We start from the raw sequence: 26,823 nt of genomic DNA, 5'->3' as shown, positions 1-26,823 counted from the left end.
CTGACGTTGATGCTGATTCTCCAATGCACGAACAGTCGTGCAACAACAAATCTCAATGGAAATGTGACGCAGGGAATCAGATCAATCGATCCGATCGATAGTTTATTAAAAACTCGGTAAGGGTTACAATGAAGAATGAAAGGAAACGAACAAAATAATGAATTATCGGCTGGAATGAAAGAAATCATAAAAGAAGAAAATGCAGGCTGTAGCAGACTGCGACATATGAAAGAAAAATTCAGAAAATTCCAATAGTCTGTCCCGCATGCAACCCTAGGATGGGTATTTAAAGGGTTCAGTTGGATCCGGGTCTCGGGTCCGACCCTGGACCCGAGACGACTCCTGTTTGCTACTGGATCTGGGATGTCTGGGCCTGTGCTCGTTTGGAGTAGGTACGCAGGGGTACATCATCCCTGCATCGTGGTACCGTGATCTGAGTCGAATCCACTACTTGGGTCCGATCCTCGATCCCTTCGTGCAGGTCCGGTCCTCTGCTTGAGTCAGGTTGTATGGATCTGGGTCGATCCTGCTCTGCATCAGTTTCGAGGGTAACTTAACACACAAGTTGTATTTTATTTACTGTGTTCCAAAGTTAACTATCGATCGAATCACCTTCGGAACATTAAACCTCCACATCTAATGTCGAGACATTAGAGACTCTCCACGCCCACAAGTGCCACTTTCTTGGTATACCAAAACAACAGTTGTGTCGAACACACCACCTCTAAGTAAAGTGACGAACCCTTCTTAAAACCGTGACCACGAGAAAGAACCTCAATATCGGGTTCAATAGTCAAAGTAAAACACACAGAGTTTTTGTATCCTCGTGGTCCCCCAAAACCTAATCTTTAAGCTTCTTATTCTTCCGATGGGAGATCCCAAAACATATATTACACTATTCTTATTCATTATCTTTTTATTAAAAGTGAATTATTGAGTTTTGCAATTCAGCAGGCAAAAGCAAAGGCAAAAGCTCGCATCTACCCCTGCGAGAACCATCACGAGACTCCCGCCCGTGAAAACACATGGAATAGTGCAATATATTGCAATAAAAATAAATGTGATTTTTGCGATGCATTTAAAATACATAAAGGAAGAGCAAACCATAGCTCGAGGCCCACCCGACCCACCATGATTCATTACAATCATCGATGCACCCTAAGCAAAAACCATAACATGCCATAATTCACATGCTTTCTAGATGCACATTCATAAGTACAATTTTCAGCTCTGTATATGAAGCAAGGATATTTAGAAGCATGTTTACATTCAGTTCATATATTAGTGACATGTGTAAGCTTTCATGTAATACATCCATTCAAGGCAAATCTATGCTTCCATTCACTTTGCATAAGCATGTCAATTTCATGTATTCATCGTATCTGTTCAAGTCAATGTATGTTTCTCTTTGAGGATGCATATTCATGTAAATTGCATGATATCAACAACTTGCATGCACCTATCAATGCATGATTTCACCACATGTACATATTCACATAAATTGCATATTCCCATCGACTAATCATAATCATGCCAATTGCAGAATCTAGATAATTCAATGCTTATGCTCATTTCATTCTGCATATACAGAGCAATATGCAAGTCCAAATAAATTCTGCATCACATATCAACAAGCAAGTCTAAATCGATTCTACATAGCAATGCACATTTTGTCTAAACTTCAGCATCAACATCCTGTCTCTTTTTTTTCTTTTTCTGAATGAGCATCACTGCGTGCCCAGCACATGCAAGAATTTATATATATATTCTTTTTGTTGCAAGATACGAAACCCGCACCTGATCACACATATATCCCCCTTATATATATATATATATATATATATAAAGAAGTTGCACCCAGCCGACCCCGTCAGCTGGGGTTTCCAGCAGGCCCCACTGAGCTGGGTCAGGTCTGACCAACCCTGCCAGGCCCATCCCAATCCTGCCCGAGGGCCGGACTGGGCCAGGCAGGCCATTAACAAACCGGGCTGGCCGAGTCAGCCCAGCTGACCCTGTCGGCTGGGCCTGACAGCCCATGCACAGGCCCCAGCCGGGCCTGTGTGCTGTCAGGGCTGAACAACCACCAAGATAAAACGATATTTTTTATATATATTCTATTTTTATTTTTTTTTCATATAGGACATGACCCAGCCGACCCAATCGGCTGAGTCTGTCGTGCAGCAGAACCAAAGTTTTTTGTAAAGGGCTGATAAAACGTAGGAAACCAGCCATGGGGACGATCCTGTAAAAGTATCTCCAACAAGATACTAAGATCAAGACCTTAATATTCTTGATAATAAACTTGGCACACATGCACAATAAGAACACTTTAGAACACTTGTGCACAAAAGCACAATTCACAAAATCTCACAAATGCACAACGGCATAAAAAATATTGGAATCACTTTATTGAGCACTTGGGCTTTGACTCAAAGCTATAGAAAAACACGAAGGGGAATACCCCTATTTATACACAATGGGAAGCCATGGAGGGGCTCCCAATATGATCGTTGGGACCCCTCCAACGGTTATAATTATAACCGTTGGAGGGGCCCAATGATCATGTTGGGTGGGCCCCTCCATGTGCCAAAAGGAAAAAAAAGGAATAAAAAAGAGAAAGAAAGAAAAAGAAAAGAGAAAAAAAGAAAAGGGAAAAATACATACATATTCCAAAAAGAATGTGTAAAATGATGAGTATATCCCTACGGCTAAGGTGAAATAAATAAATAAATAAATAAATAAATAAATATATATATATATATATATATAATAGGTAGATATATATATATACATATATTATATATATGTATATGCATTACCTTATATATATAAAATATATATTAGATTATATGATTTGATTACATAATTTAACACCTCCCTCAAACTTAGGGCAAGATGACCAAAAGTTTGTCAAGGAGAAAATTGAATCATGGAGCACACATTGCTTTGGTGAAGAAATCTGCCAATTGATATTTTGAAGTGACATATGGAAGATCAATGATTCCTTTCAGGTAGGCTTCACGAACATAGTGACAGTCCATCTCTATGTGCTTAGTCCGCTCGTGGGAGGTATGATTTTTGGCAATATAAATTGCACTTTTGTTGTCACAACATAGTTTAGTGGGTCCTTCTAATGTGATTCCTATGTCTTCTAGTAGAAGATGAATCCATAAAATTTTCATTGTAGTAGTTGACATGACACGATATTCTGCTTCGGTTGAAGATAGAGAAACTTTTTGTTGTTTCTTGTAATGAAGTGCCGGATGAAGTCTCCAAGAGCAAAACAAGAGAGCACGCACATACACAAATAGCCACTAATGGGCAAAAGAACAACACAACCACTTAAAGTGGTAAGGCACCCAAAAGAAGAGGAAAAATATATATTCCACTCAAAAGGCTTCAAAGAAGCATACCTTACAATGGGGAGAAACCCCTTTATTTATAGACAAAAGAGGAGGCCTTGGAAGGGCTCCTAGAGGGACGTTGGAGCCCTTCCAACGGTCATAAATATGACCGTTGGAAGCTCCAACGTCTTCCTAGGTGGGGCCCATTCCAAGGTGGAAAAGAAAAAGAATAGAAAAAATAAAAAAGAAAGAAAAAAGGAAATAAAAGAAAAAGGAGAAAAATTACAATATGCGATAAGAAGTAAAAAGACTGTTTTACCCCTATATGGGTCTATTTACAAAAGATATAAATATATATATATATTTATATATGTAGATAGACACATAGACATATATATAATTAATATATATATGTGTATGTGTCGTGATCTATATATATAAATATATATATGTACAACATATTTTAACACCCCCCCTCAAACACACGGTGAGATCACCGAGAGTTTGCTAAGGAGAAAGAAGAAACGAGGCGATGGCAAAGCTTTGGTGAAGAAGTCCGCCAACTGGTACTCGGTTGAAACATAAGGCAATTGAATGGTGCCGCGTAGGAACTCATCACGAACATAATGGCAATCCATCTCAATGTGCTTTGTTCTTTCATGAAAGGTGTGATTGCTGGCAATGTAGATAGAGCTCTTGTTGTCGCAGCACAGCTTTGAGGGAGTTGAGAATGAGACTCCCATATCTTTAAGCAAACTTCTTAACCATACGATCTCCGTGGTGGTAGTGGCCATCGCACGATACTCTGCTTCAGTAGAAGAGAGTGAAACTTTCTGTTGCTTCTTACACCTCCAAGAGATAAGTGACTCTCCAAGAAACACACAATACCCTGTGGTAGAAATACGATCATCGGGGTTACCACCCCAATCAGAGTCAGTATAAGCAAGTAAAGTAAGAGGTGAAGAAGAGGGTAAGAATAATCCTTTTGTTATGGTGCCTTTCAGATATCTGATAATTCTCATGACAGCAGCCATGTGAATGGTGGAGGGAGCAGTCTGAAATTGACTTGCACTATGAACTGCATGAGAAATATCGGGCCTAGTGATGGATAAGTATGTGAGCGACCCAATCAATTGACGATAAGGTGTGGGATCAGCTAAAGGAGTGCCATCACTAGCTCTCATCTTGGCATTGATTATTTCTGGCGTCTCCACCTTCTTGTCATCAGTCAGTCCAGATTTGTCAATAATGTCGGAGGCAAGCTTCATCTGAGAGAGGACATACCCTTTGGGAGAGTATGCAACTTCAATTCCTAAAAAATATCTTAGATAACCAAGATCAGACATATCAAAATTCTCTTTGAGAATATTCTTAATAAGGTTAATACCTTCCTTATCATTACCTGTGATAATCATGTCATCAACATATAATAACAGAATTGTAATGTGATCATTAGAATTTTTAACAAACAAAGCAGTATCAGTATAACATGAGGAGAAACCATTATCAAGAACTACTTTGCTAAAAAGATCATACCAAGCTTTAGGTGCTTGTTTAAGACCATAGAGAGCTTTATTTAACTTTAGAATATTTCCTTTACCAATTTCAAGACCTGGCGGAGGATCCATAAGCACTTCTTCATATAAATTTCCATTTAAAAAAGCGTTTTTAACGTCAAGTTGATATATAGGCCATTGTTTAATGGAGGCTAAGGCAATTAAAGTTCTCACACTAGTCATCCTAGCTACGGGAGCAAAGGTTTCCTCATAATCAATTCCATATTCTTGGGCATAGCCTTTTGCAACCAAACGAGCCTTGTATCTCTCAAGAGATCCATCACACTTGGTTTTAACTTTATATACCCATCTACACCCAATTGCCTTTTTTCCTGATGGTTGGGGAATAATACTCCAAGTTTGAGCTTTGTTAAGAGCCTCTAATTCAACTTTCATTGCTTCAATCCAATGTGGATGATCTTTAGCTTCTTTAAAGGAAGTAGGCTCATGATATGAATGAATTAACATGAGACAAGCCCTATAATTAGGTGAGAAAGATTCATAAGATACAAATTTTTGTGGAGGTCTACTATTACGAGAAGATCTCCTAGGTGCATTAATAGGTTCTTCTAATGAGAGATCTTGAGAATATCTTTCAAAAGCAGGTTTATGTTCAATTCCTGACCGCCGGGTATATACATTCATTTCATTAAGATTCTCATCTTGAGAATCATTACCATGCTGAAGTATATCATTATGATGGGAGATGCCATCACAAGTATTATCGCAAGTACTTGCATCTGGTGTTTCAATTCTAGGAGCAAGATCAAATAGGAAGGAATAGTCAAGGTTTTCTCTAGATGTGTGAACATCAAATCCATTTTGTTCTTCAAGAAAATTTACATTTCTTGATATATAGAGTTTATTATTTCGAGTGTCATAGCATCTATAACCTTTTTGATTTTCACCATATCCAATGAATGCACATTCAATAGCTTTAGGTGATAGTTTATCTTGTCCTTGAACAAGCACAAAACATTTACATCCAAATATCCTTAATCTATTAAAATCTGGAGTAATTTTGAATAATTTTTCAAAAGGTGATACATTTTTTAAAGAAACAGAGGGCATACGATTGATTAAATATGTTGCAGTAAGAAGAGCTTCGGCCCAAAAGTTTTTAGGAACATTTTTAGAAACAAGAAGTGTTCTTGTAGTTTCAATTAAATGTCTATGTTTTCTTTCCGCAAGACCATTTTGTTGTGGGGTTTTAGGACAAGATCGTTGATGTAAAATTCCATTTGTTTTGAAATAATTTTGAAAGTCTTTAGACATGTATTCTCCTCCAGAGTCGGATCTAAATATAGCTATATTGTTTTGAAATTGGTTTTGAATAAGAATATGAAATTCTTTAAAATTGTTAAAGACATCGGATTTATTTTTAATAATGTATACCCATGTATATCTAGTAAAGTCATCAACAAAACTAACATAGTAAGAGTAGCCTCCCTTGGACAGAACGGGTGCCGGTCCCCATACATCGGAATGCACAAGTTCAAAAGGTCTTTTTGACACAAAATTACTATGAGAATACGGAAGCGAATGAATTTTTCCAAGGATACAATCATTGCATGTGAATGTATTTGTATTACAAAATTTTTCCAAAAAAGGAAAGAGATACAATTTAGAAACACTAGGATGTCCAAGTCTTTTATGCCAAGTCTCAATATCTTTGGATTGAACATGATTACAAAATGATTTGGTTGGCAATGACAAAAAATCCATATAATAAAGATCCCCTCTTCTATGGCCTTGCCCAATCCGCTTCCCGGACCGGAGATCCTGCACATAGCAATGGGTAGGTGAAAAAGTGACATTACATTCAAAATCGGTAATTTGGGAAACGGAAAATAGATTTAAATTAAGTTTTGGAATAATTCGAATTTTGAGAACAAAAAATTCTTTGTTTTCATTATAAATTTTCTCAAGATTCCCAATGCCCTCAACATCCAAGGATGTTCCATCGGCAGTGGAGACAAAAGATTTAAATTTGTTGAGACTTGTTTTTGATAAAAGTGATGCATTCGGAGTCATATGAAAGGAGGCACCCGAATCAAGAATCCAAGAGGTCATACCTGGGAAGGAGGAGATAGCGGCGCCGGAAGTGGATGGTGTAGAAGAAAACTGAGAGGAGCTCATCTTCATGAATTGTTGAAGCGTTTCAGTAAGATGAGCAAGAGACTCTTTTATGTCACCATCTTTCTTTGAGTCTTCATTTGGAGGAACTTCACCGACGGAGGCCACCTTCTTTTTAAATCTTGGGCAATCCGGACGAATGTGGCCCGGTTCATTACAATTATGGCAAATGATTTTCCTTCCTCCACCACTATTATTTTTGAAGAAATGAGGAGGTTTGTATGGCCTTACATTGTTGCCGGGTCTAGATACGGCATGAACTTCATCAACATCTCGTTTTAATGCCAAACGAGTCTCTTCTTGACATAAGTCGGCCAAAATATCACTTAGAGGAGTAGAGGCCCTATGGAGAAGGGATCCTCTAAGTTGCTCAAATTCGGGGCGAAGCCCATGAATAAATTGAAAAAATCTTTCTTTTTCCATTTGCTCTTGCCTCATAGCAATAGCACTACCCTCCCATTGGGGTTCGAGAAGGACAAGTTCATCCCATAAAGAGGATAGGGCACTATAGTAGTCCCTAATACTCATATCACCTTGTTTAGTAGCTCTTACCTTTTCTTGTAGGAAGAAATGCCTAGCAAGGTCTCTTTGAGTGTACATGCCTTTCATAAAGAACCAAGCTTCATTAGCCTTCTTGAATTTGGCGAGATTTGCACAAATCTTTAATTCAACATTGTTCATGAACCATGCTAAAATTTTAGCATGCTCACTTTCCCAATATTCTAATTTAGAAGAGTAATCAAGAATAGCCTTCTCTTTTTCCTCTTCGTTCAAAGCTTTTTCCTCATTACCTTCAAACTTAGTCAACTTCAATTGTGGTTCCGGAATGGTTCCACATACATAACCCCAAAGTTTTTTACCTTTGAGATTGTTTTCCATGGCGGCCGCCCACATGCGATAATTGGTCCCATCCAATTTGAATGAGAGGTCGATTTTTGCATCCTTGTTGGCCATTTGTAGAAGAGGAATATAAATGCACTAAAGAGAAGGATATTACTTGACAAAAGAAGATCCGATGAAGCTTTATCAACCAAGGCTCTGATACCATGTAATGAAGTGCCGGATGAAGTCTCCAAGAGCAAAACAAGAGAGCATGCACATACACAAATAGCCACTAATGGGCAAAAGAACAACACAACCACTTAAAGTGGTAAGGCACCCAAAAGAAGAGGAAAAATATATATTCCACTCAAAAGGCTTCAAAGAAGCATACCTTACAATGGGGAGAAACCCCTTTATTTATAGACAAAAGAGGAGGCCTTGGAAGGGCTCCTAGAGGGACGTTGGAGCCCTTCCAACGGTCATAAATATGACCGTTGGAAGCTCCAACGTCTTCCTAGGTGGGGCCCATTCCAAGGTGGAAAAGAAAAAGAATAGAAAAAATAAAAAAGAAAGAAAAAAGGAAATAAAAGAAAAAGGAGAAAAATTACAATATGCGATAAGAAGTAAAAAGACTGTTTTACCCCTATATGGGTCTATTTACAAAAGATATAAATATATATATATTTATATATGTAGATAGACACATAGACATATATATAATTAATATATATATGTGTATGTGTCGTGATCTATATATATAAATATATATATGTACAACATATTTTAACATTTCTTACATCTCCACGAGATCAGTGAATCACCTAAGAAAACACAAAAACTAGTGGTGGAGTGACGGTTATTTGGGTCACCTCCCCAATCAGAGTCAGTATAAACAATTAATTTTAAATCAGAAGAAGATGACAGATAAACTCCCTTATTTAGAGTACCCTTTAGGTATCTTACGACTCGTAAGACGACACTCATGTGAACAGAAGTTGGTGCATGCTGAAACTGACTTGCCGTATGAACTGCATGTGAGATATCTGGTCTGGTAATACTCTGGTACATCAACGATCCTACAAGCTGTCTGTAGGGAATAGGATTAGAGAGAAGAATACCATCATCAATCTTCATTTTAGCTCCTATTATAACAGGAGTTTCACAAACCTTATCATCTGTAATACCTGACCTATCAATAATCTCAGATGCAAGCTTAGTTTGAGACAAAAAATTACCCTCTATGAGAGTATTCTACTTCAATACCAAAAAATAAGTTAGAAATCCCAAGTCAGACATTTGAAACCTATCCATTAAAATTGTTTTTATGCTTTTAATCCCTTTAGAATCGATTCCGGTTATAAGCATGTCATTCACATAAAGAAGTAAAATAACAATCCCTGCATTGGATTTTCTAACAAACAAAGGAATATCAGTAAAACAGGATGAAAAATCATTTTCTAACATTGCGGAGTTAAACCTATCATACTAAGCCTTGGGGGTTTGTTTCAAACCATAAAGTGCTTTTCGAAGGTGCAACACTTTTCCTTTAGGAGACTCCATTCCAGGAGGAGCATCTATATACACTTCTTCATTTAGATCTCCGTTTAGAAATGCATTCTTAACATCCATTTGATAGATGTTCCACTTGTTGATCGATGCAACAATTATAAGACGTCTGACGGTGACCATTCGAGCTACCGGGGCAAAGGTTTCTTCATAATCAATCCCATATTCTTGACTATATCCTTTTGCAACTAAACAGACCTTATATCTCTCGAGGGACCCATTGTTAAAATGTAAAACTGTACATATATGTATATATAATAATATTATATTATTATTATATATATATATATAAATACATTTTTCATTTCTTTCATTTCTGTAATTTTTTTTCTTTATTTTTATTTTTTGTGTTTATGTCATCTAGTTCAGTTTGAACTAGAATGACTGTTGCTAGTCAAGTCCTGTCCAGACTTGACTAGCAATAGAGCTGTTGGACTGACACATTCCAACAGCTCTAAATAGAGCTGTTGGACTGTGCCCAACAGCTCTATTGAGTCCTCTTTCAGCTGTGTATATAAAGGGGTGCAGCCCCTCTTGTATTTCTCTCCAATGCTTCTTAAGCAATTGGTTTTTCATATCAATAAAGAATACATTTTTATTTTTATTTTGTTTCCAGTTATACCCTTTTTAAGGGTTATGCTTTAGTGTCATTCTTGACACTTGCTCTTGTTAATCTAAGCTCGTGTTTCGAAGATCCCCATTTCATTTCATGGTATCAGAGCCGCAGAAGTACTAAATCTTGAGGAAAAGCTGCCTCGGTTTCCGTGCCCGTTTGCAAAAGTGTTCGCCACTTGAAGAGAAGTGTTTTATCACTTCATTGGAGAGGATTTCACATCTTGTTGTATTGTTTTTTTTCTTTCTATTTCATTTTCCTTCTTGCTTCTCTTCTATCCCTATTCTTTCTCTCCTTGTAATCGATGGATGACAATGATAAAGTCACCATCATGCCTATGAAACTAAGTGATACGAACTATGTAACATGGGCTTCAATCATGAAGCACCATATATGGGGAAAAGGCTTATGGGGGATTGTGGATGGTTCCGATTCGGAACCTAAGCTATCTCTTACTAAAAAGGAGGGAGATAAAGAGGTCTCTCTATCGGAAGAAGAGAAAATCAAGGCTATTGCCTCATACGAGAAGAAATGGAAAGAATGGAGAATATCTCATGCGAAGATAATGTCATGGCTTATCAATAGCGTTGACATTAAAAAATGCTCAAGTCTTGCCAAATTTGATCATGCTGATAAGGCATGGGAATACCTTAAGAATATGTATTCCCTTAAAGATATTGCACACGTGTGCAACCTCCAAGAAAAAGTTCGAATGATGACACAAGGAGACAAAACTATTCGTGAATATTACAATGGGTTGTCCGAACTTTGGGAAGAACTTTCCCTTTTAGAACCAAAGTGGCATTGTGCCGAAGACATCGAGCTTCGTCAGAAACAACTCGATGCTGAACATTTTTACCAGTTTATCACTGGATTAAGGCCGGAATTTGAAACCACTAAATCGGCCCTACTTCACTGGGGAAAAATTCCTTCTATTGTTAAAACTATTGAAGAGTTAACAATGGAAGAAAATCGTCTCCGGAAAGGTTCTTTAAAAATTGAAGATGATTCCGTTTTAGCCGTGTCTAGACCAGGGAATCATGTTCGATCATATAGGCCTCCTCACTTTAACCGACAAAATGGTGACTATGATAAGAAGAAAGTTATTTGTCATCACTGTCATGAACCGGGACACTACAGGCCACAATGTCCCAAACTTAAGGAGCTGAGAGAAAAAAGAGCTGCAACTGCTGGATCGGAGCCTAAAGATCAGGATGCACCAGTTTCCCTGGCCCAACTAATGGAGATTCTTCAGCCTCTCATCAAAGGTGCCTCTTCCTCATCTGAAGCTTCAACCGGCGCAGCAGCCTCATCTTTTTCTGATCTAGGTAAAATTTCTTGGCTTCTTGACTCTGGTGCATCTTTTCATATGACCCCAATTAATCAAAGTCTATCCAAATGTGTTAAAAATAAAACAAGTGTGTCAAAGGTCTTTACTGCTGATGGGACTTCTCTTGAAATAGAAGGAATAGGAGATTTTGAAAAAATTTATAAAACAAAAAAATTTTTTATTCCAGAAATTAGACATGTTCCCAAATTAAATTTAAATCTTTTATCTGTATCTCAAATTTCTGATTATGGGTGTAATATTTCTTTTTCTTCTCATGGTTGTTGGGTACAGGATCGCCAGTCAGGCAAGCTGATTGGGGAAGGCCATAGAGAAGGAGGACTCTATTACATGGATTTTTTGGGAATGCCGAAGAAAGCTTTTTGTTATAATATTCAAAAAATAGAGTTGGAACTGTGGCATAAGAGACTTGGTCACCCACATATAGCCAAAATCCAACATTTTCCAAATCTAGGGAAATTTTGTAACTCTGAATCATTTGATTGTAAAGATTGTATTCTCGGCAAAATGAAAAGATTACCATTTCAAAACAGAACCTTTTTCTCTTCAAGACCACTTGAATTAATACACTCGGATGTTTGGGGTCCTGCACCAGTAATTTCTAAAGGAGGATTTGTTTACTATGTTATTTTTGTCGATGATTTCTCCCGACATACGTGGATGTACTTTCTCAAACATAAGTCTGAAGTATTTTCATACTTTCAAACTTTTCATAATATGGTTAAAAACAAGTTTCAAAATGATATTACTATTTTTCGCACAGATTCAGGGGGAGAGTTTTTATCCACAGATTTTCAAAATTATCTTAAATTGCATGGCATCACACATCAAAGATCTTGTCCTTATACACCTCAACAAAATGGACTGGCAGAACGAAAACATCGCCATATTATAGAAACCACTAGGACTTTATTAATAGCAAATCAAGTCCCGAAAGACTTTTGGGCAGAAGCTGCCTTAACTGCCACCTATCTCATTAATAGGATGCCATCTTTTTCGTTACAAAATATCACTCCCATTGAAAAACTTATGAACATTTCTCCAGACTACTCTAGACTAAGAATATTTGGGTGCAAATGTTTCATATTTACTGACAAAAATGATAAACTTTCCCCTCGTGTGATTCCCTGTGCCTTTTTAGGATATGCTGAAAACCAGAAAGGTTATAGATGTTTTGACTTCAAAAATAATAAACTATATGTGTCTAGAAATGTTTCCTTTCTTGAAAAGGAGAGCTTCTTTGATTTTAGAAAATTAAAAGACGTCACTGAGTACTCATTTTTGCTAGATCTAACATCAACATCTGATGAATATGACCTTGACTGTAACTTTGATGATGATCAAAGAATTATTGATCTTAATGTTGAAAATGAAGAAGTTCATAGAGATACTAGTATTCAATATTCCAGGCGACAAGAGTCTAATCCTCCATGTGCACTTGAGAAATATTCTAACATTCCAACTAGACAATCAACCCGAATCTCGAGGCCTCCAGGAAAGTTTGTATCATACGAGTCTTTTTCACCCACATATAGGGCAATTATTGCATTAATTCACTCATATGAAGAACCATCCACATATTTTCAAGCAAAAAATGATATCAAATGGATAGAAGCCATGAAAGCTGAATTAGATGCACTTGAAAAGGCTTCTACATGGAATATTCAAGATCTTCCTATAGGGAAGAAAACTATAGGATGTCGATGGGTTTATAAAATTAAAACCAAGAGTGATGGTACTCTTGAAAGATATAAAGCCCGTTTAGTAGCCAAAGGTTATGCCCAAGAATATGGGATTGATTATGAAGATACCTTTGTTCCGGTGGCTCGTATGACTACTGTCCGAACCTTAATTGCCTTAGCTTCTATCAAAAAATGGTCTATTTTTCAAATGGATGTCAAAAATGCTTTTTTAAATGGAAAGCTAGTTGAAGAAGTATATATGGAACCCCCTCATGGTCTAAGTATTCCTAAGGGTAAAGTCCTTCGCTTAGAAAAAGCTCTTTATGGACTTAAACAAGCACCAAAAGCTTGGTATGATAGGTTTAGTCGTGTTATGATTGATATTGGTTTTCAATTCTGTTTAACTGACACTGCTTTGTTTATTAAGAATTCTGATGCAGGGATCATTGTGCTTCTTCTCTATGTGGATGATATGATCATCACCGGAAGCGATAAACAGGGAGTTGAAACAATCAAAACACTTCTTAAATCTCATTTTGAAATGACTGATTTGGGTTTGTTGAGATATTTTTTAGGCATTGAAGTTGCTTATTCTCCTAGAGGATATTTATTATCTCAGACTAAATTTGCTTTTGATATTGTTTTCAGGTCTGGTATTACTGATGATAAGAAAGTCGACACTCCAGAAGTTGTTAATGTTAAAATGAAGATTGATGATGGAGAACTTCTTGCAGACCCTACTCCTTACAGACAGCTTGTCGGGGCACTTTCCTATCTATCCATTACCAGACCAGATATAGCACATGCTGTTCATACAGCAAGTCAATTTCAACATGCTCCTACTTCTGTTCATATGGGAGCAGTCATGCGTATTATCAGATACATCAAGTCCTCTCTTTCACGAGGACTTTTCTTATCTTCCTCCTCTTCTCTTGATTTAATTGCATATACTGATGCTGATTGGGGAGGTGATCCCAATAACAGACACTCAACCACTGGCTTTTGTGTCTTTTTAGGGGAATCATTAATCTCGTGGAAGTGTAAAAAGCAGCAGAAGGTATCTCTCTCATCCACCGAAGCTGAATACAGAGCCATGGCAACCACGACCATGGAAGTAGTTTGGCTCCGACGACTGCTTGCTGACATGGGAGTTGAAGCAACAAAGGCTTCACAAATGTGTTGTGACAACAAAAGTGCGATCTACATTGCCAGTAACAGAACATTCCACGAACGCACCAAACACATCGAAATGGATTGTCACTACGTCAGAGAGGAATATCTACACGGGATAATTGATCTGCCATATGTCACTTCAGAATATCAGTTAGCAGACTTCTTTACAAAGCCTCTTGCTGCTCCCCGATTTCACTTTCTCTTAGACAAACTTTCGCTCATTGTACCGTAAGTTTGAGGGGGAGTGTTAAAATGTAAAACTGTACATATATGTATATATAATAATATTATATTATTATATATATATATATAAATACATTTTTCATTTCTTTCATTTCTGTAATTTTTTTTCTTTATTTTTATTTTTTGTGTTTATGTCATCTAGTTCAGTTTGAACTAGAATGACTGTTGCTAGTCAAGTCCTGTCCAGACTTGACTAGCAATAGAGCTGTTGGACTGACACATTCCAACAGCTCTAAATAGAGCTGTTGGACTGTGCCCAACAGCTCTATTGAGTCCTCTTTCAGCTGTGTATATAAAGGGGTGCAGCCCCTCTTGTATTTCTCTCCAATGCTTCTTAAGCAATTGGTTTTTCATATCAATAAAGAATACATTTTTATTTTTATTTTGTTTCCAGTTATACCCTTTTTAAGGGTTATGCTTTAGTGTCATTCTTGACACTTGCTCTTGTTAATCTAAGCTCGTGTTTCGAAGATCCCCATTTCATTTCACCCATCACTCTTAGTCTTAACCTTAAACACCATCTACATCCTATTGCTTTCTTACCTTTAGGAAGGTTTTGAAATTTTCATGTCTTGGCTTTTCTTAGAGCTTCGAGTTCATTATCCATTGCAACTATCCATTCAGGACATTTTCGTGCTTCCTCGAAGTTTCTAGGTTCTATGTAAGAATGAATGACGCTTAGACAAGCTTTATATTTAGGTGAAAAAGACTCATATGAGATGAACCTACAAGGGGTTTTTCTATGTCTTTCGGTCCTACGAAGGTTTTCCTCACTTTGAGGAGCAGTTCCACTAGCATCATCATATCTTTCGAGGGCACTTCTGAAAGTATTTCTATCTCTATGAGTGTAGGTTATGGGATCTCTATGCGGTTCTTCATTGACATGTTGATGAAATGAAGATGACACAAGACAAGTTTAATTATCACTTGAGTCATTCTGATTCGACTCATCATCACTAGTTTCATCACCTTCAGTTAACATATCAAACAGAAAAGAATAGTTTACATTCTCGTCATTAGATTCAAATTTTTCGAAACCACTGAGACTTTCCAAAAAGCTTACATTTCTGGAAACATACAGTTTATCATTTTTAATATCATAACACCGAAAACCCTTTTGAGTTTCAGAATAACCAAGAAAGGCACAAGGAATGGCCTTGGAAAAGAGTTTGTCATTTTTATTAGTAAGGACAAAACATTTGCATCCAAAAACCCTTAACCTGCTATAATCAGATTCTTTTTTGTACAATCTTTCAAATGGGAAAACCTTGTGCAAATTTTTTGATAAGAGTCTATTTATGAGATAGACCGATGTAAGGGCTGCCTCAACCCAAAGTTTTTTCAGAATATTCTGTGAAATAAGCAAGGTTCTAGTTGTTTCAATGATATGCCTATGTTTTCGTTCAACCAACTCATTTTGTTGTAGGTTTTTTGGACAAGTTTTTTGATGGAGAATACCATGACTTTTAAGATAACTTTTGAATTCATGGGAAAGATATTCGCCACCGGAGTCGGTTCTAAGAATTTTAAAACTTCCATTGAATCGATTTAAAATCATCGTATGAAATATTTTAAAAATCGAAAAAACTTCATGTTTATGTTTAAGAAAATATATCTAACTAAATCTAGTGTAATCGTCCATAAAGATAACATAGTATGAGAAACCTCCTTTAGATATCACCGGAGCCGGATCCCATATATCAGAGTGAACAATTTCAAAAGATTTTGTTGTAAACATGGATCTTTGAGTAAAAGGTAGGCTTTTCATTTTCTCAAGAATACATTCATTAAATACAAAATTTTCATTACAAAGATGCTTAATAAAAGGCAAATAAGAGATTTTAATAATGTTGGGATGCCCCAATGTCTTATGCCATACATGAATATCTTTGTTTTGAGCACAATTACAAAATTGGTTCTTGGGAATTTGGAGAAAATCAACATAGTAGTGGTCTCCTCTTCTAGAGCCTTTCCCAATCAACTTTCCGGACTGACGATCCTATATCCAACATTTATTAGAAGAAAATTTTATATCGCAACCATAGTCAGAGAGTTGAGAAACCGAAAGTAAATTTAAGTTTAGTTTTGGTATAAGACGAATTTTTGGAATAAAGAAGTCTTGTTTTTCAAAATTGCCCATTCCTTTAATTTCAAGAGGTGTTCCATCCGCCATTGAGACAAAAGATGGAAGAGAATTTTTAGAAAAATCGGAAAGAGAACAAGCACTTGGAGTCATGTAAAATGATGCATCGGAATCTAGGAGCCAAGATGTCTTATCGAGAGATGAGGAGGATGACATAGCGGCTCCGGAAATGCCTTCTTTGAGAAGAGATTGTAGAGCATCCACAATTTGTTGAAGGGAAAGAGGCTCATTTGATGAAGAAGGTCGTTCTTTTGGTTGGGATGCCATAGCTGCAGCAAGTATTTTCTTCTATCTGGGGCAAATGGGTTTGATATGCCCGAGTTCTTTACAAAAGTGGCAAGTTAATTTGCTATAGTCTCTTTTGCCATATCGATAATTTCCTCATTGACCTTGATTTTTGAAATGAGGAGGTTTGTAGGCCTTCATATTATTCCCGGGTCTTGACACAACAGTAACCCCTTCATAATCATTTTGAGAAGAAGGTGTAGCAAGGATGCTAGGATTATTCTTACTAATCCCCATACGAGTTTCCTCACCACTTAGCTTAGTGATTATATCTTCGATAGAGGGAGATGTGAAGGCGGATAGAAGAGAGGACCGAATTTGCTCAAATTTGGGTCTAAGACCATTTAGAAAATTGAAGAATCGATCTTCCTCTAGTTGTTTGTGTCTTAACTCAATTGCTTCTTTGCTTCATTTTGGTTCGAGCATAGCAAACTCGTCCCAAATAGATGATAGTTTGGCAAAATATTCTCGAATAGACAATTCATTTTGTTGAAGGGTCAATGCCTTCTTTTGGAGATAATACTTGTGTGATAAATCCCTTGAAGTATACATTTTTTCAAGGTACAACCAAGCTTCAGAGGCCTTTTTGAACTTAATGATGTTGGCGTTGATCTTGGTTTCTACGGACGAAAAAATCAAGACAAGATCTTGAAGTTCTTCATCTCTCACTCATCATGCCTTTTTGAATAATCTTCTCGGGCTTTTTGTCTATCTTCCCCTTCAAGAATCTTAATATCCCCTTTTTCAATGATTGTAAGTTTAGGTTCGGGTTCCGGTATTGAACCTTGAACGTACCCCCAAAGACCCTTTCCTTTGATATGGGCTTCCATATTACCGGCCCAAACACGATAGTTTGAACCACTAAGTTTAAAACTAAGGGAGAAGTGAGTCTTTTTCACCCATTAGAGAAGGTAGAAGATAAAAAATAACACGTACTTCAAAAGATTTTCAAGTCTTTCTTGATAAAAGAGGCTTCTAAATTATTTTCCGAAGAATATGATCCACTTCAAATTCCAATAGCTTGAAGGCACATTTTTCGAGGCACTTCAAAAATGAAGAGATGCACGATTTCCTTTCTTCAATGAGGCTCTGATGCCATGTAAAAGTATCTCCAACAAGATACTAAGATCAAGACCTTAATATTCTTGATAATAAACTCGGCACACATGCACAATAAGAACACTTGTGCACAAAAGCACAACTCACAAAATCTCACAAATGCACAATGACATAAAAAATATTGGAATCACTTTATTGAGCACTTGGGCTTTGACTCAAAGCCATAGAAAAACACAAGGGGGAATACCCCTATTTATACACAATGGGAAGCCATGGAGGGGCTCCCAATATGATCGTTGGGACCCCTCCAACGGTTATAATTATAACCGTTGGAAGGGCCCAACGATCATGTTGGGTGGGCCCCTCCATGTGCCAAAAGGAAAAAAGAAGGAATAAAAAAGAGAAAGAAAGAAAAAGAAAAGAGAAAAAAAGAAAGGGGAAAAAATACATACATATTCCAAAAAGAATGTGTAAAATGACAAGTATACCCCTACGGCTAAGGTGAAATATATATATATATATATATATATATATATTATATATAATAGGTAGATACATATACATATATTATATATATGTATATGTATTACCTTATATATATAAAATATATATTAGATTACATGAGTTGATTACATAATTTAACACCCCCCTCAAACTTAGGGCAAGATGACCGAAAGTTTGTCAAGGAGAAAGTTGAATCGTGGAGCACACAATGCTTTGGTGAAGAAATCTTCCAATTGATATTCTGAAGCGACATATGGAAGATCAATGACTCATTTCAGGTAGGCTTCACGAACATAGTGACAGTCCATCTCAATGTGCTTAGTCCGCTCGTGGAAGGTATGATTTTTGGCAATATAAATTGCACTCTTGTTGTCACAGCATTGGCGTGTTGAAGAATGCCATATGACATGGACATGAGGAAGAAGACGATGATTTTTGAGACCTGGGTTATGGAATTGGCACAAGCCAAGGTGCTATAATGTGGTTTATTTAAACACTAAAGATGATTACAACAACAAGATTGAGACAAAAGATGGGGAGAACGGCTGAATTCCATGGTCACTCCAAGTTTTTTCCTGTTTGATTTTGCTGCATTGATTTCTTAGGCATTGTCGTTGGCTTGACATCAAGCAGAAAAGTTACGTGGATGCCATCCCAAGAAAGGTCTTGGTAAAGCCTGAATCTTCAATTTCGAGCCCTTTGAAATTGGTCTTGTTTATTGGCTTTAGGTTGGACTGTTGGACTGCTGGAGTAAGTGGAAATATTTTAGGAACCACAAAGGTAGTTTGTGGTGTGATATATATCCTTTGTAGCCAATGGGCATAAAGAGGAAAATCAGAGGTCTGTGTTCCAGAAGCATTTTGCTTTTTCTTGTGTATCTCTATTTGTTAAGGATCTACATTTATGTGAAACTATTTCACCTTATCATATGCTGCACTTATACCATCTGATCTCTATCCACACTGCTTTGTATGCCCCATGCTCACCTGTAGCTTCTCATTTTGAGCTGCATGGTCGTAAAACTTTTGGCTTAATCGTGCAGAGTATGTATACCAAACACACACACACACACAGGAGATAATCAATCCTGAAGTCATGTTCAGGGCTTATATTTTGATAACCTTAGGGAGAAATTTAATCATGATGATAGTAAAGCACCTTTACGTAGAGAGAAATATGCTTATTGTGTCACTCGTAATTCAATAAGTTCTAATGCTGCTTTGTGACTTATTTGTATTACCATCTCAGCCCTAGATGAAGCTGTTAAAAATATATATATATATATATATATATATATATATACACACACACGTATATATATACATGTCTATATATATAAATTATGTAATTTATTTGTAATACCCGATAGGGGTAAAATAATCTTTTCATCATTTCTCGCATATTCATTCTTTTGAATATGTTTTTCTTTCTTTTGTATTTTTTATTATTTTTATTTTCCTCCTTTTTGCTTAAAGCATTGGGGGTCCCAACATAGAGTCATTGGGGCCCCAACGGTCATAAATATGACCGTTGGGGGCTCCCAACGACTCCATGTGGGAGCCCCCCCATGGTTTCTCATGTGTTTCTTTTGTGTATAAATATGAAGTTATTTTCCTTGTATTTTCTATGCCTTTCAAGGATTCATCCAATAAACATTTCATTATTTTTATGCTTGTATAGCCTTTTTAGGCTTTCATTGTCCCTCCGTGGACTTCTTGTTTGAATGCCATAGTGCTTGTCCATTATTCGACTTTGTGAATGCTTGTGCATTCTTGGGTTACACTTCCGCCTATTTTCTTACATGGTATCAGAGCTTGGTGTCTAGAAGAATAGCTCGTGTGTTGCTTCATCACGGCAGTCACCTCGAAAAGTGTGCCACTCAAAATTTGGATTCAAAGAAAGAATTTACTCGGTATGTATCACATACTTTTTAAAAGGTGTCTTGTATTATTTATCTCATGCATTGTGCATGAGAAAACACTTATTTTCTTGATTATTATATATATAATTATATATATGGATACTTTTGCTATTTTCTTTGGATTCTCTACTTTAAATATTTATGGTATGCATTTGAAGATATAGTAGGCTCTTGTTAAATATGTTAAAAATGAATAGTTCTTTAAAGAAATTATTAAATCTTGTGCGTAAGCATCTCCATAAAACATTTGTTTTAATTATGCATATTGTCATAGAAATTATATTTTACAAGAATATATGGTGTTGCTTTAAATCTTAAAGATTATGCTTTTCATATTGCTAATTCCCTTGTTATATGTATTTGGTTTTATCATAATAATTATTGGTAATAATTATGAATTTTATGATTTCCTTAAAATTTTAAGAAATTTGTATGAAGTACACCTTGTGTCATCATGTTTTCTTTAATATTGTGGATATCTTTGCATACTCATATGATTTCAACGATTCTCTCATTTTTCCTTCAATAATATTCTTCTTTTGCTTTTTTAGCATTTAACCCTTAGTAGGTTTTTGTGTATTGTGCACATTATGTGTTTGTAATTCTTGGCTCTTTGTTAAACTCTTCTAAGAGTTATCTTGTTATTTGTATTTTCGCATTGTTCATTATATAAATCCTCTTGTGTTATCCCTTGTAATTTGTATTTTCACATATCTCATTACAATGGTTAACTTTAAGATGTTTTTCTCATTATGCAAAACTAATTCTTTGAAAAACATTCTCGATTGATTATGCTTGAAAGTGATCTTTGATATTTATGATTTGACTTTTATATAGAAAGTAAATCTTGTATTAGATGCTTTGAATGCATTTTTGTTAACTCGTTTTTCTCCAAAAAATGTGTCATAGTCACACAAAATTAGATTGCATTATGAATTATGTTTGGTATAATTTCGTAGCTTCTATATAACCTATGTGGCTATGAGTTATTAGATCATCTTATTGCTTCAAGTATTCATGATTGATAGTAATTATGTCTACATTTGTGAGTGTAAAAGGTTCTTCTAAAAACTTTATATGTATTATTTCTTTAATATATTACATGTTTTGTTTGTCTCATAGTAGACTTTTGATTTAAAAAAATTCCTTTTAAGATAATGTGTTCTTGTTTTCTCTTTAAAATTATTAGATCTTTTGTATATAACATGCTCTAGTGCATCTATTCCTTGATCGGAATTGACTATGTTAAGCATGATTCATGTTTATTCAAAAGGTTGTCATGAGACATATTGTTATGCATATGATTACACTTTTTCTAAGATTGGTTATCTACCATTATTGGTTTTTTAAATTTGAAATTATCTTTTCATATCGGTTCCTTTTATGAACTCAACTATTTGGAAAATGATTCTCGTGAGTATTCATTGCCTTTTTATGGCATTTGTGTTGTCCATCATAGACTTTTATATGATACATCAATCTTCTTGGCCTTATTATTGTTGATTCAGAGATGTTTGTTGGGGTGAGTTGTGTGCACTTCGTTTTATGTCATTTTAGATTGTCAACTTGTAGTTTGACTCTAACTGACAATTATGGGATCTCTAAGTGTGAGTGTGTTGTATCACTCCTTTGTTCTTTAGCCATCAACTTTATTATGAATGCTTTTAATTATGTGTATCTGTGATGACTATCTATTATTTGAAACCATGGTGTTTTGAAATGTGGTCGAAATTGATATTTTGCATTAGTGTTTCCATTACAAGCCTTCTTACCTCGGGTGTCTTCTTCTTTTTATGCCTCTTATCTAAGTGTCACTATATGTAGACAAAAGATGTTGATTCACACATTCGTGTGTAGTTTTTAGCCCATTAGTGGCTTTGTACTCTTGCTCTAGTAGTTGATACATTTGTTTTAAGTGTCATTATATGTAGACAAGAGATGTTAATTCACACCTTCGTGTGTGGTTTTTAGCCCATGGTTGACTTTGTACTCTTGCTCTAGTAGCTGATATACTTGATTTTGAGCGTCACTATATATAGACAAAAGACATTTGTTCACACTTTCGTGTGTGATTTTTTGGCCTTTGTTGGTTTTGTGCTCTTGTTATAGTCGCTGATACACTTGTTTCAAGTGTCATTATATGTAGGCAAGAGATGTTTTTACACACCTTTGTGCGTGTGTGTTTTGGCCCTTTAGTGACATGTTTATGCTCTTGGTCTACTCACTGATACACTTGATATTTGAGGTTTGGAGGACTAGGAGGTGATATCTTGTGATGGTTAAACCGATGCTTTAATATACTCATTCAAATGTATAAGAATCTTTTTAAAATTATCTAACACATCTTCTCTTCTATGAGAAATGATTGATTGAAATAATTTCATGCATCTTGCATTGCATTATTAAAGTTTACAAAATATCACTCATTGATATTTGTGAGAATGTAATTTTTCACAAATTGGTGTTGATTTAAAAGTTTCATTTCTCCTTATATAAGTTTTTGAAATCTCTCTTTGCAAAAGACCATTTCTTGATATTTATGGGATTTTTAAAATTTGTCATCTTCCGCAAATTGGTTTTGACTTGCTTATATCATTCCCTTTGTCATGTGGGATCTTTTAATTCTTTAATGAACCTCTTAAAATCTTTACTACTTGTTCCTTCCGTGTATGGAAAAATATTTATCCATAAAAATTCATGCATTTCATTGATAACATATATATATATGTATATTTGGTCCTCTATACTTAAAATCACTCTAGGATAGGTTAGTGAATTATGCTTTTAATTGATTATTGTATCCACATTGTGGTATGCATAAATTTAATTAACTCATCTTTGATAAAAAAATGTTATCTTTTCGTTTGTTGTTTGATGTGCATGATTCACATAATTGCATGCATAAAGTTCATTAGCTCTTTCTAAAGATTTCGAGTTCTCTAAATAAAAATTCTATATTATTTGTGCATTTGTGATCTATTGAATGTGTTGTGCCTTTGTGCACACTTGTTCCAAGTGTTCTTCTTGTGCTTTTGTGCACACTTCACACATTGAGAACTTAGTGTTCTTTTGCATATGGTCTCTTTGAAGACTTCCTTATATTTGTACTCCTTTGTGAGTATTTCATTGTGCCTTCGTGCACTTAGCCTCTTTGTGATTCTTGTAGGTTAACCAAGTCATCTTTGGACTTGATTTTATTGGAGATATTTTCACATTAAAGTCATTTTTTGAACTTGATGTTCTTTTAGTCTTGAAGACATTTTCACATGATGCATATTCAATGCTTCTTGATCATTTTTGTCATAAATAAAGATTTACTTATTTTTATTGTGCTCTTCTACTTATACCCTTTTATGGGTTTTGTTTTAAGTGTTTTTAATAGACACTATTTTGAAGAGATTCATATGCTTTTTGAAGACCACCATGTCATTTAAGATAAATTTTATGCATATTTGATTATCTCTTCTTAATGAATCATGTCTTTTAAGTAATCAAATCTTCTTATGATCAATGTTATGGTTTCTTGAAAAATAAGTTGATTATTATTTAATTCCATCTTTGAGGGATGCTCCTCTTGTCTTCCTTAATATTTAATGATTCAAAAAGTTATTACTATTTTGTTCAAACCATTTTATTCTTGCTTTACAATATATTGTTTTTGCAACTCTTGGGCTAAAATATTGTTCTTTGTGTTCTTGGAGTCTTCTTTTGGTTTCTTCTTTCTTTTCAGGATCTTTAAGAAGTGGCACCGTCGATACATCATGGAGATAACCAATGAAGGTGCTTGGGGATGATTGGCATTTTAAAGACTTATATTTGCAAGAATTTTCTGAGATGCCATAAAGATGGAGATTTCCCTTGAAGACTTGGACTTCTTTTCAAGATTCTTTTTGTATTTTTCAAACTTTTGCGCTAACCTTCTCCATCAAGTTTGAGGGAGGGTGTTAAATATATATATATATATATATATATATATATATATATATAATTATGTAATTCATTTGTAATACCTGATAGGGGTAAAATAGTCTTTTCATCATTTCTCGCATATTCATTCTTTTGAATATGTTTTTCTTTTTTTTATTTTTTTTCCTCCTTTTTGCTTAAAGCATTGGGGTCCCAACAGAGTCGTTGGGTCTCCCAACGGTCATAAATATGACCGTTGGGGGCTCCCACGACTCTGTTGTGTATAAATATGAGGTTATCCGTTATCCCCCTTGTATTTTCTATGCCTTTCAAGGCTTCATCCAATAAATATTTCATTATTTTTTTTGCTTGTATAACTTTTTTGGGCTTTCATATTGTACCTTTGTGGACTTCTTGTTTGAATGCTATAGTGCTTGTCCATTATTGGACTTTGTGAATGCTTGTGCATTCTTGGGTTACACTTCCGCCTATTTCCTTAGAGAAGCATGTCTTCTCACATGAGAAGTTTTGTGGTCTAGGGCGAGTTGCTATCTTATGGATATTGCTGTTTATCTCACTCTTGATGAAGGATGGGTGAATTGTAAAGTTTCATCACATCCTTGTTACTCTATTTTAGGGTATGTTGATGGATTAATGAATTGTCATAAACGTGACATGTTCTTTTGGTACACAGGAAATGAGCAACCTGTACAGGTTTTGGTCCTATTTCCTGCGGGATAATTTTAATCGTTCAATGTACAATGAATTCCGGAAGTTAGCACTGGAAGATGCAGCTGCTAATTATAATTATGGAGTAGAGTGCCTTTTCAGGTTTTATAGGTATTTATGATTTTTCTCTTTTTTATTTTGTTACCTTTTCCAGTAAATAAGATCAAAGTCATCACTTTGGGATCAAATGAGATAGCTGGATGGTTAGGCCACACCGTCATAACCGAGGTGTCTTGGATTCGAGTCCCACAGGGTTATCCCCCAGCTTGCTTATAAAAAAAAGATAAAATTCATTAATTCAGCTTTATCAACTACAGATGCATCATTCTGGGATATGCTTTCATAATCCGATTTATGAACTCCATCAGAGATGCCATTATTTCTAATAGTGCTCCTGTACTGGCAATTAGCAGCCGTTTGTCCAATATCTGAGGATTGCAGTTATTTGATCTTCACCATCTTTCTTTAGCATTTGTTTTTTGATGGTTTGGCCTAACATTTTATTTTTTGAGGATTGTCCACTTCTAGTTATGGATTGGAGAAGAAGTTCAGAGGAGGCTTGTACGAGGATTTTGAACAACTGACACTTGAGTTCTACCATAAAGAGAATTTGTATGGTCTTGAAAAGTATTGGTAATTTTCATATCCCAGTTATTGCGTCTTCATTTTCTTATCACACGGGCTGTTGTGCCATAACTTGTTGGTGATATCTGAATCTTCATAATGCATTCAAGTGAATGTTGCCAGATCTGGTTGTCTCTGAGTCAAGTTTCTTGGTCGACTTACATCATTGACTTAGTTTGGTTAGTGAAACCTCGTACTAAGCCATTGAGTCCGTTAGCTTCTTTGCTTTGTTGCAACTCATGGCTCCAAATCTGTTGTATCTTCTGTAGTCTTATATCTCTGCTTGCCGAAGCATATGGCCTACTGCTTAGCTGCAATTTTACTTGTTTTTAAGCTTGCATTCTTGCAGCAAGTGGGAAAGTTTCAACGAGTGACTTGCCATCTGGGGCTGCCCTTTTCTTTGCCGTTACTTTTTTCTCTGTATCTGAATGCTAGTCCGGCCTTGTAACAAACTTGATATGCCACCGTCAAATATACCATGGACTTTGCATAACAGCTTTCTGAAAAAATTTCAGGACATTTCACCACTTCCGAAAGGACAGGAGGCCCCTAAAGATGCACCCAGAACTGGAGAAGTTGCTCAGATATGAGTACCGCTCCCTGGCTGACTTCAGGGCCAAGTTGGAAGCGACAAAAGACCGTAGCTGTAGCACTGATGGTGCTTCCAAGGATGGTAGAGGTAGCAGTGAGTCTTCAGTTTCAGTTGAAGCTGCAAACAATCTGAGCTGAGTTTCAAGCAGAATGTCTGAATGGGGTTTTAATTTTGATTTTTTTGTATTTTTCTCCGATTCTTTCTTCTTTTAAGTCCTCTGATAATGGTGAAGATTGAGTTGAACGAGTGACTCTGAATTTTTTTTGCTTTGGAGTCGTTGGTTCACCTTGACTTCATTGTACATAAGACTAATGTTGGATGAACGGTGAAATTAATCAATAATATATTTGATTTAGTTTTGAAGTTTTTTTTTAGATTTTTGCTTGTTGGTTTATAGACCAGGAATGCCGATGGGCGGTTCCAACTGTACCTGGGCTCAGTCCACATGTAGCATATGCTGTGGACTATGGACAATGGCTGCTGTTATAGTGCTATTTGGCTCAAGGCTGTATCCAGGTTGCTGGTTGTGGTCTTGGGTATCAGGCAAAAATAAATTTACCAGCCAGTAAAAAATGCT

At 35.9% G+C, this 26,823-nt stretch overlaps 1 protein-coding gene across 2 annotated transcripts in view; it reads left to right on the top strand.

Annotated features, from left to right (window-relative positions):
* Positions 1–26,601, top strand: part of LOC149819606 (la-related protein 1A-like) — a 36,233-nt gene extending 9,632 nt beyond the window's left edge. Inside the window, exons 10-12 of one of the 2 annotated variants that reach the window (XM_089982336.1) lie at positions 24,996–25,141; positions 25,559–25,663; positions 26,170–26,601. In XM_089982336.1, the coding sequence (XP_089838462.1) occupies positions 24,996–25,141; positions 25,559–25,663; positions 26,170–26,383 (465 nt within the window). In that variant the 3' untranslated portion in view covers positions 26,384–26,601. The remainder of the gene's footprint in view (positions 1–24,995; positions 25,142–25,558; positions 25,664–26,169) is intronic. The other variant, XR_016426435.1, reaches the window with a different exon arrangement.
* The last annotated feature ends 222 nt before the right edge of the window (positions 26,602–26,823 follow it).

The sequence above is a fragment of the Nuphar pumila genome, chromosome 12 (assembly GCF_984573655.1).
Source record: "Nuphar pumila chromosome 12, dmNupPumi1.hap1.1, whole genome shotgun sequence".
NCBI classification, from domain to species: Eukaryota; Viridiplantae; Streptophyta; class Magnoliopsida; order Nymphaeales; family Nymphaeaceae; genus Nuphar; species Nuphar pumila.
Note: the sequence above shows the minus strand (reverse complement) of the source record. Positions and strands in the feature narration are given on the sequence as shown.